The 16062-nt window shown below is 41.9% G+C and overlaps 2 protein-coding genes across 3 annotated transcripts in view; one reads left to right on the top strand and one right to left on the bottom strand.

The window, feature by feature from the left end:
- Nucleotides 1-16062, bottom strand: part of tenm2a (teneurin transmembrane protein 2a) — a 226247-nt gene that overhangs the window by 127108 nt on the left and 83077 nt on the right. The gene's annotated exons all lie outside the window — the stretch shown is intronic.
- On the top strand, nucleotides 13074-15042 carry LOC139606111 (uncharacterized protein F54H12.2-like). The gene has a single exon (XM_071458136.1). The coding sequence runs from the start codon at nucleotides 13074-13076 to the stop codon at nucleotides 14313-14315; it is 1242 nt and encodes a 413-aa protein (XP_071314237.1). The 3' UTR covers nucleotides 14316-15042.

The following is a 16062-nucleotide window of genomic DNA, read 5'->3' as shown; positions in this document are numbered from 1 at the left end:
TTAAGTGTACGGTTTATTTTGAAAATATTCCCAGCTTTATCTCACCATCAAACAGCCCTTTCTTTTGGAACTACTCCACAGATCAGCTGTTTGAGTAAGCTAGAGCTAGGACAGGAGTGTAGGAATACGGAAGTTTATTGGCTGAAAAATGTAGTTCAAAATGAAAGTGCTGAAAGTGCAAGGTAGAGGGGTGAAAATGTAAAAAAAAAAAAAAAAAAAAAAAAAAAAAAGCATGCACTAAAACTGATTTTTTTAATTTTAGTTTTTTAAAAAAAAGTGGATAAACCAGGTTTTTTGTTAAAATCCTTTTAATCACAATCTAACAATAACTATCTATAGGTGTTTGCGTTTGTACGTCCCTCAGTTAAAAAAAAAGTATGAGACTGTATTCATGTATCAGGTACCGTTTTACTCTCTCTGTTTCACTCATAAACAAACACTGGCCAGCAGAGACTTGCTGGGTAACGCCATGCCATGTCTTGCCATGCTGTGTGATGCCCCGCGGTGCTGCGCTCCATTCGATGAGACAGCATGAAGCACAAATCAATATGGATTAAAACTCTGCAAGGCACTATCCACTGACTCCTCATCACCACATACAGGATGAAAACGTGTTCATTTATTATGCTGGATAGCAGATTTCTCCCCTTTTCAAATCAGAGAGGAGAAGTAAAGGGCCGGAGATAAACAAGATCTGGAGTATAAGGGCCGTCATGACGCAGAAGAAAAACGCCTCATGCCACCCTCGGGGCGTATCCATCAAGCTGCTCAGAGCGCTGCATGGTGGGGGGGCTGGAATCAGCACCTCATTCCACCTGCCACACCTAGACTGAGAGTCACACATGAGCACACACGCAGTCACATACACACACAGTGACAGGCCTGGTGGTAGGCCTGAGCCCCCATGGTAGTGGTGGGCTTCCCACAGTGCTCTGCAGGCCACCAGAGATTATCCCAGTGCTCACAGACAGTCACAGAATGTTAATCCTTAGCCATCTCTTCTACTGTACTGTTAAATCGGGATCTCTCCTCTCAATCGCCCCTCCTCCTTAGCGCCCCTTTTTCTTTATCCATCACTCTCCATCCTCTCCTGCAATCCACTAACCCCCCCCCCCCCCCCCCCCCCCCCCCCCCCCCCTATATTCCCAGCTCTGTCCTCCTTCTATCTGTTTTTACCTCCATCCTCTCCTCCCCTAAAATCTCTTGATCCCTGGTTCCTACTCAGAAGTGACAAGGCCTCAGCCCCATTCTCTCTCATCCTTTCTCTCCACTCCAGGCCCAGCCCTCGCTATCAGCCCCGCATTGATCTTCTCATCCCCAAGAAAACAAAGCACCAATCAGCCTGTCATAATTACTCTGCTGGAGGAGGAAGTGCTGAACACCCAGCACAGCTGTTACATGTTGATGTAGAGACGAACAGGGCAGCAAAAGAGGAGCTGAGTGTTTTTTTTTTTTTTTTGATGAACATGTGCTGGATGTGGTCTATTTTTAAAATATGTAAAAAACTTGACTATGAAGGTTTATTAACTACACTGTTGATTCCATTCTGCTAATGATGATACTGATTCCCATTCCTTTTTTATTTGTATGCTGGGACAATAAAGTGACAGCTGCCGGAACCGCTCCTTCTAAAAATTACACAAAACAACCTCTGAATGATATCTGGTTTCCCACAGCTTCCCTTCTCTATTCACTCTGATTAACTCTCATAAAAAAAAAAATTAAAAAAAAAACACTCTATACTCTACAACTTGTACATTTTTTTTTTTACAACTTGTGCAGCAGGATTTTTCTTCAGGACACTAGGGCTGCTAGCTTCTATACAATAAATGCAGTTTGTGATCTGTCAGCAGTCTCCAGACTGTTACCCCTGTCATGCTGTGCTTTGTTGTCATGCAAAACACATGGATTGCAAACTTTATGTCTTCACGTACCTCAGCATCTTTCCACCACAGACAATCTGGCAGATGCAATAAAACTCCTGCTTACTGTGATGCATTTTACACCAACCACTTGAACAGCGAGCTTTACCCCTTAAATTCCCCCTCAGATATAGTAAAGTTAGATTTGGCACTTTTTTCTGCACTGTTTGACAACGCAATTATAATTGGTATCTGCGCGTCCCAGCCGCTCATTCTGGCTGTATCACACACAAATCGGGTGAAACATTCAAATCCACGATGCCATTACTCATGGGTGAATTATGACATTATTTGGAAAATATTTGGCTTGAGTTAGCAGGAATGAAAAGGTGAACACACATCCAATGTTTAGTATGTATTTCTTTAATGAACTTGCATTAAAATGCTCAGCCCTTATTGGCTTTTACACACTATTAAACACTTGATTGAAGCCCGATACTATAAAAGGAAGATAGTAAAAACAGCATGATAAAACTCAGACCCTCCTCTCCAGACAATATTTCTTAAGATCAATATGGTTGTCCATTACAGCTTAAGGTGCCCTCTATCATCTACTACGCTATGCATAATCATGTCTCTGGAATTTTATAGTGTTTATTGTGATGGGTAACAAACATGAGCGCTGGAAAAGATTAACAATAAATAGAAAAGACCCACACACTGTTGTATGTTCACAATATTTCATACTGTGAACATGTCTGACAACATTTCAACCAGTGGTGGGATTCTATTCAGCAGTTCTATAGCAGCTTTTGTGCATTTCTGAAGCTTGATTCTCCTCTCAGAGCTCTCTCTCTATGTATTATGAAGCTATTCAACAAACAAAGTAGTTACATGATACAGCGACGTCTGAGAGGAGAAGAAAGCATTAGAAATACATGAAAGATGTTGTGTTCTTTTGTGGTTGGATGTGGATTTTTTTTTTTGTTTCGAATACTGCATTGCAGTTTATGATGTTTTTGTTGCTATTAGTTTCTTCCTCACAAGCTGTTGGCTTTCTGGTATATTTCCATGCAAAAGATCTGAAGGCTGTGCTAATTTCCATGCATCTATTTTGTATTAGTGGGTAACTGCTACCACCTTATGGTAGTAGGGCTTTGAATGGAATACAAACATCAGTATGCTAACATGTCCAAGAGGGCAATTCAGGTAACACTTGCAATGGTTGCCATCTAAATTTTACATGTTAGCATGCTAATATGTATGTATGTATGTATGTATTACAATTGAATAGAACATTAATGTCATGGTATTCCATCCATTTATTGTTGAGGTGTCACAGTAGCACAACAGGAAAAGCCAAGGGACCAGGAGTCACTGAGATTCATAGTCTGGGCACCATAGATATGTTTAGCAAATTGTATTACAATTTGTACAATAGTTTTTGTGTTTTCGATATTTCAGTCAGGATGAATGTTGTGGACCAACCAACAGACCAACACTGCCAGGTTGAACATCTGGACACATTTAAACTACAGAATGAATCTAACAAACAAAAAATATCCTTCAAATTGTACAGGGAAGTAAATATAAGTAACAGATAAGTGGGATGGGCCTCACTTAGTGAACCTTTTCTATTGTGTTAGGACCCAATTTGATCAATTTTTTAAATTTAGATGTGTGAAACACCTTTGATTTTTTCTGATCAAAACAGGACTTCATAAATACAATAAAGTACATTTTGATTACATTTCTTTTTTTAAATTCTAAAATCAATAAAAAGAAAAGTTACGACACCCACACATACAAAAACACAGATGCACACATACATACACATCTCCTGTTGTATAGCAGTATATAGGGTGGGACTTTCTCAAGCATTATTTTTCACACACACACACACACACACACACACACACACACACACACACACACACACACACACACACACACAATACCCTTTGATCTGTCACTTTGTTTACCCTTATATTGTTATTATTGAACCACTACATTCTCGCACATGACGTGTCGAGAACAGTCACAAAATATAATCAAAATGACCCAAGGTCCCTTTATGTGTGCAGTCTCCCATGGCAAGACAAGAAAAGACATACAATCTGCCTTTGACCTTTTTATATCACAGCCTATATAAGAAAGGTCATTAATGACATGACCGCTATGGAAGTGAGACCAGGGTTGGAAATAGTTGGAGTTAGATTGACACATGACATGTTGATATTTGCTGGGGGATACAGATATATATTACATATGTTATGTGTGGATGAGTAATAAGCTCCTTAGCACATAAAACATTTTACTGCATGATAACTACTGTTTATTTCAGTGCTTATCAATGATTTCAAAGATGGGTCAAATTTGACGAGAAACACTTAAGGTGTAAACCTTTTCAAAAACATTAGGGTGAAAAAACATTCACATTTTTAATAGTGAAACTGGTATATGATATAATGGTTCAGTTGATGTACTGGTAATGACTGTTTTTGCATCTATGTGCAGTCGTTGCCTATCTGACAGTTTAGAAGACTGATGATGTCCTCTACAGTCACTGGTGGGTTATTTGTCATTCTCTGAACAGGTGACATGTGACATGTGACACAGACTTCTGCATGAATGTGTGACATGGTTGAAAGCTCAGAAATTTTTGTATCACGTTCTGCATTTTGGTGACTCTCGTCATTTTGAAAAATGTGAATAAAGTTAGTTGGTTACTTCATATGAATAAGTATATTTTTGTTCCAAAGTCTGAGTTCACTAAAACAAGAAAAATACCTGACAATAATATGCCATTCTGTATGCTGGACCTTACTTCTTACAATAACTGAGTATTCCTTATTTCAATTTCAATTCTCAGAAATAAATTTAGACAGCCTGTGGTGTCAGCGAGGGTAGCTCTTGTTGGAAATTGAATGCTGCTGAAGAGCTGGAAAGTTAAAATGTACCATAATGAAATACTGCTTTAATAATTGCAGAAGTGGTGGTTGGAGAATGAGAGTTTTTGATTTGCACAGTTGTCGAGCTTTAACTATTGATTGTATTGAATCCTCTATGTCAGGATAAGTGACGAACTGTCAATTCAACTCATTAGATTAGAAACATCTTAAGTAAAATCATTTTTCTGGATCATGCATGCCTCCACTTTTTACTTCTTGCATACTGCATATGCCATATGGTAAATAAAATATATTTCAAGACTTTCATTTCCATGGAAGTTGTGAATATTTACTCACCAGAAGCCAAGGAGACAGCAAATAGTACAATTCTGACGTGTTTCCACAGACGGAAAGTAATAACATAAGGCACAGAGGGAAATTAACATTGGTAAATATCAGCTGTGATAACTTTGCCTCATATAAGTATCTTAATTTATCTAGAAGAGAAAAGCCTGTGAATTTATATTAACGGTAATTTCACTCACTCTCTTAGTGTCTGTGCTCCATTATTCATTTACTGTATAGGTGTAGATCTGTACAAATGTAAGCTATGTATATATTTGTATCACTTCATTATCTGCAGTTCACCTGCTGAACATGTGTGTCCCTGTGACTGTGCAGTGACACCTCTCGCTATCAATTTAAAAATGCTTCATGTTCCCAAGTAGACTACCTGTGCTCCATTATCTCCTCGGCTTCTTGCTTCTGTGCGCATGAATGTCTTCCTTCCTTTTCACTAAAAGGTTGTAACCTCAGATATTACATCTAACACGTACATAGTGTGTAGAAATGTCCTCTTAAGACATGAAAATAACCTTCACCTGCTAACAGATGCAGAGGTTTGTTTTTCTTCTCTTCCATCGCTCGCTCTGCTCTCGCTTTCTCCTACCTCTCTGATCTTACTAATGAAAACAGATGAAAACTCCACAGCCCAATAATACAAACATTAACACTAATTCACACTCATAGAGACAAACAATGTCCGAGACACAAGTAAATACGGTGGACTTTCCAATAATGGAAGGGGGGGGGGCACCCTCTGGGAAATTTGTCTGATCAAGTGCAAAGAGATTAACCAGTTGGACGTGTGCTAATGAACAGGAGATCATAATGAAAGGAGCTCGTAAATGTAGATGAGGCATGTGGAAAAGAACAATGCCCTTGCCTTGTATCAGATGAAACACAAGAGTAATGTACAGAAAGCTAAATATTTTACTGTCCCCTTTTTTCTACCTAGATCAACTTTTAACAACAGGCTGAGGATCACAACTCTTAGTTAGAGGGTATTACATTGTGTGCAACAGCCTCTTTCATTAAAAAAAACAGCAAACAGTAAATCACACACGCACATAAAGGGCACAAAAGCACATCAAACACAATTACGTACAATAGATCAGATAGGACTAAAGAGGGTTGAGCGTCTTTGAGAAGCTACAGTACAGATGTGACTTACTGATCACATAGTCTCCAAATGGATCCTCATCCTCCTCATCATCAAGGTAAGCTGGAGGAGAAGGAACGGAGGAAAGAAAGAAAAAGCAGGAGAAAAGAAACAAACAAAAAAAAAAAGATTATGACGAATCAAGAAGGAAAATGTGAGTTGGTGAATAGAAACAAACAAACTGGACAAAGAAAAGCACAGAAATGCTTTGAATAAAGTAAAATATTAGGCAAACGTATGGCTGAAAAAATAAAATAAACTGACTGCAACCTTCCACCCGCCTATCATCTGACTCTTTTCTTCAATCTTATACCTCCAGCAGTCATTAGGAGGCAAAGTGCCAGGCGTTAAACTACAAAAGTTGTTTTAGCACCATGCAGAGGAAAATATGATCACTCATAATTGGCTGGAGAATTCTCAATTTGCTCTCCGTGCTCCTTCTCCCCTCTCTCTCTCTCTCTTTCTGTGGCAGGTCTGAAGTTAGCGTGAGAGGCCATTATGGCTCACTAAATTCCCCATTAGGATGGCAGCATAGTCGTCAGCAAGTTACAAGTCCGATGCCAATGATATTTCGCTGCCTCTGCGACTCTTTTAACTAACAATAAAACAGTTTGTATGGGTGTGCCCTCCATGCAAATTCAACAACTGTGCCTGCTTCCGACACACAATAGCACATTTTTTGAATGCCTTCATTGTCAGCTTTATGTGAAAATCTGTCCCTCATCTTTCCCTTTCCATTTATTCATCGTTTGTGTTTTCCTGCTCCTCTCCTCTTGTCTCTATCACTCCAGGCACCCTCCCTTTAATGTGAGTTAGCATCCATCTACTGTGATCAATATCCCAGAGCTTTTATTAAACACTGCTCTTATGCATCTGTGTGTGCATGCAAACTGCCTGCTGTGCGTCTGTCCTAGTGTATGTGTGTGTGTCTATTATCGGCCTTTACTTCAATATCAGCTCTGGTCCAACAATGTCTTTATTGAGTCAGATACACAAAAAAAGGCTGAGAATGTTTCTTTTTTTTTTTTTTTTTAATTCATCACTTGTTTGTGCAAGTGTGTGAGCATGTATGAGCGCTGTGTTGGCTATGCTGAACAGACCGATCTTTATTGATCCCGGCTGCAAGCCATTTTTCAAACCCTTGGCTTAACCCAGAGACATACACATACAGATATGTGCGGCGCATGTGTCTAAGTATGTGGGTCCATCACTACTTCACTCATTCCAGCATGCGTAGCTCTCGCTGCATGGACAAAAAGTCCTTGAACCAGTGGGTGAAGTATGGAGGCGTTCATGCATGCACGCACACACACACACACACACACACGCTCACACACACTCACACAGTCGTGAGTGTTTGTGAAAGCGAGCTGTCAGTGCTGCTCTCACACACCATTCATCACAAGCTACTAATTCTGTTAGACCATTGTCGAGCCTTTCGCACCCCACGTTGCTCTCTGAAAACTCAATCAGAAGCTAATGCCCTCAACCCTCCTAACACACATTCCAGCTCTCACTCTCAGTTTCTTACTCACACACACCCAGAGACCCTGAGGGGACGGCAGTGGTCTTGGGGGACCCCGCCAGTCCAACTCTATAAGTGCTGCTTGAATTTGATCGACAGGAGCTGCATGGACCATGTTAGAGAGAGGATAGATACACTTCTCATCAAACTTTTGACAGCTCTGACCTTTCACCTAATTTGCATAGGGGGAGGGGTTTGACCCCCTCATGCATTTACATCTAATTTAAAAAACGTCGTCATCTTTGAGCCCCCCTTTTTCCCCCATGCTTGCGCATAAATTACTCAGAGTCTAGACTTTTGTCACAAAACTATAGAGAACTATAGAGTCGGTGTATTTTCGTGAGAAGAGCCGTACTCATCATGTCGGTCGATCGCGCAGCGTCTTTTATTAGTGAAACGGCGGTAACCATTTTACAAGAGTCAGGCGTAGATGGTTCCAGAAAAAGTATGGTGTTTTTGCGCAGGACCCAAATGCCTCCTCCGCTCACCCTGCGTCTGCAAGAGGAATGGTCTTTGGAACCCTACGGGCTGTGTGGTAGCTGGGGATATATGTTCAGGTACCAGACCGGGGAACTGTGTCTCTATCAGCGGAGTGAAGGTGACACACCGGGGGACCTGCTGGATCTAGCCACATTATCTTCCAACGATTGGGGTGTGTTAAAGTCTATCAATCCGAGGAGTATCAGGGAGGTGGTCGAAGAGGAACAAAAATCTTTGCAATCTGTGCAAAAATCGTTTTCGGCTATTTGGCTGTCAAAAACCTCAACTTCGGGTCGTTGGTTCTTCCGCGTCAGTTACCGGTTAGAGAATAAAGAAGAAGAGTCAAAGAAGGATGGAGCCTGTAGGGAAGAAGCTAAATGGTATTTTGCCTTGGATCTGTTCAATTCCGAATGCGGTGTTTTCCGGACTTTGTTGGCTTTACCGGCTGAGGTTTGGAGTGAAAAGTTGGATCAGATCAGTGATACGATCACTTCGCTCTTTCACAGTTGCCATATCTGGGATAATGCCCTGGTGAAAAAAGAAGACCCCTCTACTCCCACCCCCCACACACACACACGTCAGAGACAAACCACCCCTTCACCCCTCCCACGCAAGGATAAACCACGTCGCCACACACTATAAAGAGACAACCTACCAAGGCGGAAAAATAAAACACCACAAGAACAAGAAGAAACATGTGTACCCCTCAGAGAAGCTACACGCCCAGGCTTATCGCAACAACCATCCACCCGGCTCCCTCAAGAGATTACAAACCGGATTTAGAAAATGCATTTATGACGACTGGGGAGAATGACGACCGTCCACCAACTCCACTACCACCACAACCCAAGGTTCTGGACCATCCTCCTGCTTCACCTCCACCATTCAGCGCTCCTCCCCACCATACTCTGGAGCCAATCCCTGAAGAGCCTATGGATCTGATGGACTCCTTCCTTGAATGTGACTGCGGGCATTCGTGTCGCGATGATTTGCCAACTCAGGCCGTTGAACAAGGTGACCAGGACCATCCTGACGGATGGCTAACCGATACTTTCTTTAACGATACTTTCTTTAAAGGTGTAAAATTAGCCGTGCTCCACCTGCTGAGCAAAACTCTGTCCCTGTACCAAGATGAGATGTGCGTGGGGTGTCGCATTAATCATCCCAGCCAGAGACGGCACCAATGCCTGAATGTGGGTCTGGAAGGCTTCTACCAGGAAAATTTTTACTGGTTGATGAAAAGGCTCTACACCCCCAAGCTTATTCCAGCCATTCAACACTTCCTATCTGTGCAAAACATCAAGGCGGATCAAGCGAGGATCAGAAATACGGTGGAGAGTCTTTTACACGAGCTGAAATCAAAGAGCTTCATCTACCACGCACTCGATGAGATGTTGGATCGAGAGGACGGAGACAGCAGGACCAAAAAAGAACAACTTGACAAACTGTGTGACCTGTGGTTGGAACGTTAGACGGCAGGAAAATGTGGAATTTCTGTAGAAAAATAGTGACTCAGATCATGAACCACATCAATAACCGCATCGTCATCCCTCAGTTGATAGAGCTTTTGAGAATGGCTGTTGAGAACAGAGTTTCAAGGCATAAAAACAACACTTTTATCCAAAATGCAGACGTTGAGAGACTGGAGAACTTGATGGAAAAAGTCCGGATCTGTTCTACTCTTATACCCTGTACACCTTGGGAGGTATCGGTGCATCAGGTCGCGTCCGGGGTTGAATCTACTTTGTCAGAGAGTTTTGAAAAAATTTTAAATGAACTAACGAGTGACATCGTTAGACCCTGGCACATACTCGCTTTTTACACCATGTTTGTCGATGTTACCAGCGAACTTTTGCAAAACAACCACCCTGTCAACGTTACGGATGAACTCCAAAAACTGCACGCTGATATGCAGCGTACTCTAGATTATTCTCTGTTAGCACAAACTCTATTCACAATCACATGTTCTAGTAGTGATAAATAGTTTTTCTTTTTTGACAACAAATTGTTTAGTTAGTTAGATTAAGTTTTTCTATTATTCATATCGTTTTTTAACACTGTTGTATTTGTGTTAAATTATAGTTAAAAAAAAGTATGTATTGTTTTTTAACACTGCTGTATTTGTGTTGAATTATAGTTTAAAAAAAAGTATGTATCGTTTTTCACACTGTTGTATTTGTGTTCTAATAAAAAAAAAAAAAAAAAAAAAATCAAATACCCTACGCATGATCTTTTTCTCTCATTCTGGTCCCAACATGTCTGAGGTACGCGTCATGAAAAAAGTTTATTACAACCCAACACACCCGGGTAGCTTCGGCGGTGTAGAACGCCTCCGTAGGGGAGTGCATGATGAAACGGGCAAGAAGGTTGAGCGTGAAAAGATCAAAGACTTTTTATCTGGAGAGGATGCATACACTCTACACAAACCCGTCAGAATGCATTTTATCAGAAACAGAGTTTTTGTCCCGCGTCCTTTAAACCAATTTCAAGCCGACCTATGCGATATGCAAGCCTTAGCAGAGTATAATGACGGGTATAATTATTTATTAACGGTCATAGATGTGTTTTCCAAAAAGGCTTATGTACGTGCTCTAAAGAGAAAAACCGGATCCGAGGTGGTTGAGGCCTTCGAGTCAATTTTTGAGGAGAGTCAGACGCCCTTAAAACTACAAACCGACGCTGGAAAAGAATTTTTTAACAAGCGTTTTGAGGCTCTGATGAAAAAACACGGCATCATACATTTTTCCACAGCCAGCGATCTCAAAGCCTCCGTGATTGAACGATTTAATCGCACTTTAAAAAGCAGAATGTGGAGATATTTCACTGCTAACAACACCATGCGATACCTCGACGTCTTACAAGACTTGATGAAAAGCTATAATCAGAGTTATCACAGCAGTATAAAAATGGCGCCTATGGATGTAACCGCAGAGAACGTCGATCAAGTGTTTGAAAACCTGTACGGTAAATCTCTCGCCCCACAGAGGACCGAATTAAAGAAAAATTTCAAGGAGGGAGACCTCGTCAGGATATCAAAGTTGAGAGGTGTGTTTGATAAAAAGTATGAACAGAGTTTTACGGACGAAGTGTTTACAGTTTCCGAGTGCATCCCTCGCGAACCTCCTGTGTACAAACTGAAAGATTATGATGGAGAACCCATCCAAGGTTCATTTTATGAGGCAGAGTTGCAAAAAGTAAAAATGGATAAAGACAGAGTCTACCACGTCGAGGAGATTCTGAAACGACGTACCGTGAGGGGTGAAAAACAAGTCTTTGTACGTTGGAAAAACTGGCCTGAGAAATTCAACAGTTGGATCAAGGCAGCTGAAATAATAAATGTATAAGAATCGCCGCGCGCCTGCCTAGAGTATCATTCCATCATGTACGGGGCAAAGGACGAGGGGTTTTACATTACCCTGCCCTCTAACGCCAGCCTCAACGTTTTCAAAGATAACAAGAGTTCCAGTTACCGCGTTGATTTAGCGCAACATATCGATTTAGAAGGAAAGTGGGAGGTTGCCTTGACGGAGATTTCATACCCCCACACTTGGTACACCATACACAAGGATGACGCCTATTTTTACTGGAGGGTAAATCCCCAAAAATCGGCAACAGAGAGCGTGATACATCGTCAAAGGTTTACAGAGGGATATTACAGCGGCATAAAAGACTTCAGGCTAATGATGGATAGTTATTTTAGAGAAATTAATTCTGATATTTATCTAGTTTATAACATCATTCAGAAAAAATTTGATTTCCAGGCCGGAGGTCAGACGCACGTACTCTACAAGGGACCCGCTGCTTACATGATGGGTCTAAAGTCGGGAGAATGGTTCAAGTTTGATCAAAAGTTGGCTCACTACCCCGCTGATATGAAGGCCGGGTTTTATCATTTGTACTGTTACAGCGACGTAGTACAACCGCAAATAGTCGGTGACGCTTATGCCCCCCTCTTGAGAACGATCAGTGTTAAGGGCACGTTCGGGGAGGTCATCACACAGCATTTCAACCCGGCTTATTATTTACCGGTAGCCAAGCAACACATTGAAAACATTAAGATTGAGATAAAAACGGATCAAAACAAACCGGTAGATTTTACCTACGGGAAGTGTATTGTGACGCTTCACTTTAGACCAATAAAAGTTTGAAAACCTGGGATATATATATATATATAAACCATCTGGTTTTCCCACATCATTCAGTATCGTCTAACCCTGCGACGGTGACTCACCTCTGACGGGTGCGACGGACATCAGATACGTTACACAACGGTCAAAATGGCACGAGTAGACTTGCGAGAGGATCCTCACAGATTTGTACATTATTATGAGAGTCAGGTGGGAGGAAATTTACCAGGATTTTATGGAGCTCCCGTCATGTACGGTCGTGGTATAGGCTCTATATTTTCAAAATTGTTTCGTTTTGTATCCCCCCTGGTGAAGAAAGGCTTTGCGATAGCTAAACCTCATCTCAAAACAGCCGCTAGCAACATTGCTTCGGACGTGTTCGGCCGTGTGGGAAAATTTGTCAACGGCGACCAGAAACAAGAGGGGTCGGGGGGAATTATGGTCTTAGCGCGTAGACAGAGGAGACGACCTCCGGGACAACGCCTCTCAACAACCTCTAAAAAACGCTCTGCTAGTAAAAAGAGGAAATCAGTCGCGAGAAGCAGGCAGGCAAAGAAGAAGTCTCCCCAGAGCTCTGACATATTTGAATTCTGATTTTTTTTTAAAGAGAATTAAAAAATCATGGCTCTGTTACACCAGAAATCCCCAGAGTGCACCCTCGCTGAGTTGGATTTATTTACAGCGCCTATGACACAGCTTTCCATCGAAGATAAAACATACACCGAAATTTTCCCCGTGTCAGCTATCACAGACGGCGGTCCTATAGAATTTTTTATCCCCGGAGACGGTGAAAAGTATCTGGATCTGAACGATATTTTGCTGCATCTTCGTGTGAAAATCACCAACGCGGACAATACAGACTTGGCCAATGATGCGGCGGTGGGCCTTATCAATTACCCTCTGAATACAATCTTCAATCAATGCGACGTTATTTTGGGGGATAGATTGATTTCACAATCGAGCGCTACACATCCCTACCGTGTCATGATTGAGACCCTACTCAACTTTTCAGGAGATGCGCTCGCCAGTCAGTTCTCAGCCGGTCTTTTTTACAAAGATACCCCCGGGGCCATGGACTCTAGAGTGACCGTCAACGGTCCCAATAGAGGGTTAAACACGAGAGCCGCTTTCACAACTAATTCACGAGAACTACACCTGTTTGGTGCTCTCCACGGGGATGTATTTTTTTGTGAGAGACTCTTGCTGAACTCTGTTGACCTGAGAATTAAACTAACCCGTGCCAGCGACGCTTTCTGTCTAATGGGAGCCCGTGACTCCACGTTTCGTCTGAAAATACTGGGGGCATCTCTATTTGCCAAAAAAGTGTCTGTGTCCCCAGCCGTGCGATTGGGTCACGCAGCAGCCTTAATGAAAGGTAACGCGCTCTACCCCATCTCACGCGTCAATGTGAAGACATACTCTATCCCAGAAAACTCTAGAATATGCAGCCAGGAGAATCTTTTTCTGGGGGCTATGCCTAAATATATAGTTTTGGGTATGGTGCACCACGAAGCTTTCACCGGGAGAAGAGACCTGTCACCCTTCAATTTTATTCACAACGATGTAGAATATCTGGCTCTCTGTCAGGATGGTAAACAGATTCCCGCTAAGGCTTTTCAACCTCAGTTTAACAACGGACAGTCCATTAGAGAGTTTTACAACATGTTCCTGGCTACGGGGAGACATCTTAAGGATTTACCCCTGAGTATCAACCGAGAAGAATTTAACAACGGATACTCTCTGTTTGTGTTTAATCTCAACCCGGCTGACGACAACGATGCCTTATCTCCCGTCTCCAGCGGTAATTTAAGACTAGAGATGAGATTCAGAGCACCCTTAGCGCAAACCACCACTCTTATCGTCTATGCCTGTTTTGATTCAATTCTGGAGATCGACTCAAAAAGACAGGTGCTTGTGGATTATTACTAATTTGAAGGGAAAAAATAAAAAAAAAAAAAAAAAATGGATAATCTTCAGATAGAGAGTATTTTGAATCGTTTGCTGGGAGATGTATTTTGCGGTGTGTGGGCTTGTGACCTATTACCCTCGCTGAACCCATCCTTTAGGACACCGTCCTACTTCATAGTCAACACAGACCCTGCTCACATGCCTGGGGAACACTGGTTAGCTTTAACACTAGAAAAGGGAGGCGAAGCCACCTTTTTTGACTCTTATGGATTTCCGCCAGACTTTGATCACTACCCCTCGAGCATCTTACAGTTTTTGGAAAACCGTTCTCAAAACATCAAGTACCACAACCGTCAACTGCAACACCCTCTGTCAACCGTCTGCGGGCAACACTGCATCTATTATCTCTGTCAACGGGCCTGCGGATTATCTTACCACCAAGTACTGTCTTTGTACAGCGACGATGTGATAAAAAATGACCGTATGGTGTACGACTTTGTGAGAAAACACCGTCTCAAAAATAAAATCAATGTCGTCCCAAAACAGAGGAACTGCTCTCTACAGAGGTTTAAAGACTGTTGCGGATAAATGTTATCTTATATAAAACTTTTTATGGTTTGAACCGATACTTAATTGTAATTCATTGCTGATTGAAAAAAAAAAAGACTGTACGCAAAAATTATGCTCAATAAAACACTTTATTAATGAATGACAAAGTTGTGTGTTACATTTATTTATTTATGGTGAAATACCGATCCAACTCGGTGACAGATTCATTTGTTTCTTCATCTTTCCACTTCTCGTGCGAGGTGCTTCTTTTCCAAACATGACAATTTGGTCGTGGGCCGTACCCGTCTTGAGGGAGCGGTACTGGTCACGAGCTTCTGGGTTTTTCACAGCGGAAGAAGGGATGTTCAAATCAGCCAGGGTATTCAAAAATTTTGACCAACCCGTCGGTGGCGCGGTTCGGGATGATTTATAAGAGTGTGACAGGTGTTTCAATAAATCAGTGATATGAGACCCCTTCACAACTTGACCCTTATAAACAAATTCCCCCTTTGCATTCCAACCTTTATCGCTCTCGGATATTTTTTTTAAGATGTATTCGGTGTTGTTGTGATCTCGTGGAGGGAAGCTTTTTAAAACTTCAGCGATCACACGGTCAGCATCATCCGACGCCTGAGATGATACCCGAGCGCTTTGTTGATTTGAGAATTCCGTCTCCTCGCCCTGCTCGTCAGGGTGTTCCCTCTGAAGAGTTAGGGTTACACGCCGCTGGTCTCTCTGACCCTGCTTCATCAAAGTTAAATATCTTTGCAGTAAAGCGTTGTACTTTTTAATTTTTTCATCGGGAGTCAACCCCGGCTCATCTAATACGGCTCTCATTTTGACATCCAAATCATCCTCTGCGGTTTCTCTGATGGTGGCTGGCGGTTGAGTCATACGGTTTAGCTGATGGGGTGAGACGAGAAACATTTTCTGCGCCTTCCTCAAAGACATCTTCTCACGTATTATCTTCTAGCGAGTCCCCCGATAAGATCCCCGATCATAGGTACGACGGCGGCTAGCAGGGGTAAAAGAAATCCGCCCGACTGGTTCTTTAAAACCTGATGTTTGCGTTTTAAAGTTGTTTTCTTGTCCGCCAACAGTCTGATAATTTCTTTCTGCTTCTTCAGTTTTTTGAATTGAGAAGGTGATAAAGGGATGTTTCCCTTCAAAAGGTTTAAAGCAATCTCACACAATGCTTGGATAAAGTCTGGAGAGCTGT

This window comes from Trachinotus anak, unplaced genomic scaffold (genome assembly GCF_046630095.1).
Source record: "Trachinotus anak isolate AG129_WGS33_773 ecotype Australia unplaced genomic scaffold, CSIRO_AGI_Tana_v1 ptg000021l, whole genome shotgun sequence".
Taxonomy (NCBI): domain Eukaryota; kingdom Metazoa; phylum Chordata; class Actinopteri; order Carangiformes; family Carangidae; genus Trachinotus; species Trachinotus anak.
Note: the sequence above shows the minus strand (reverse complement) of the source record. Positions and strands in the feature narration are given on the sequence as shown.

Bases quoted from the DNA above. Each gene is read 5' to 3' on its own strand.
- LOC139606111 (XM_071458136.1), top strand. From the start codon at position 13,074: ATGACACAGCTTTCCATCGAAGATAAAACATACACCGAAATTTTCCCC.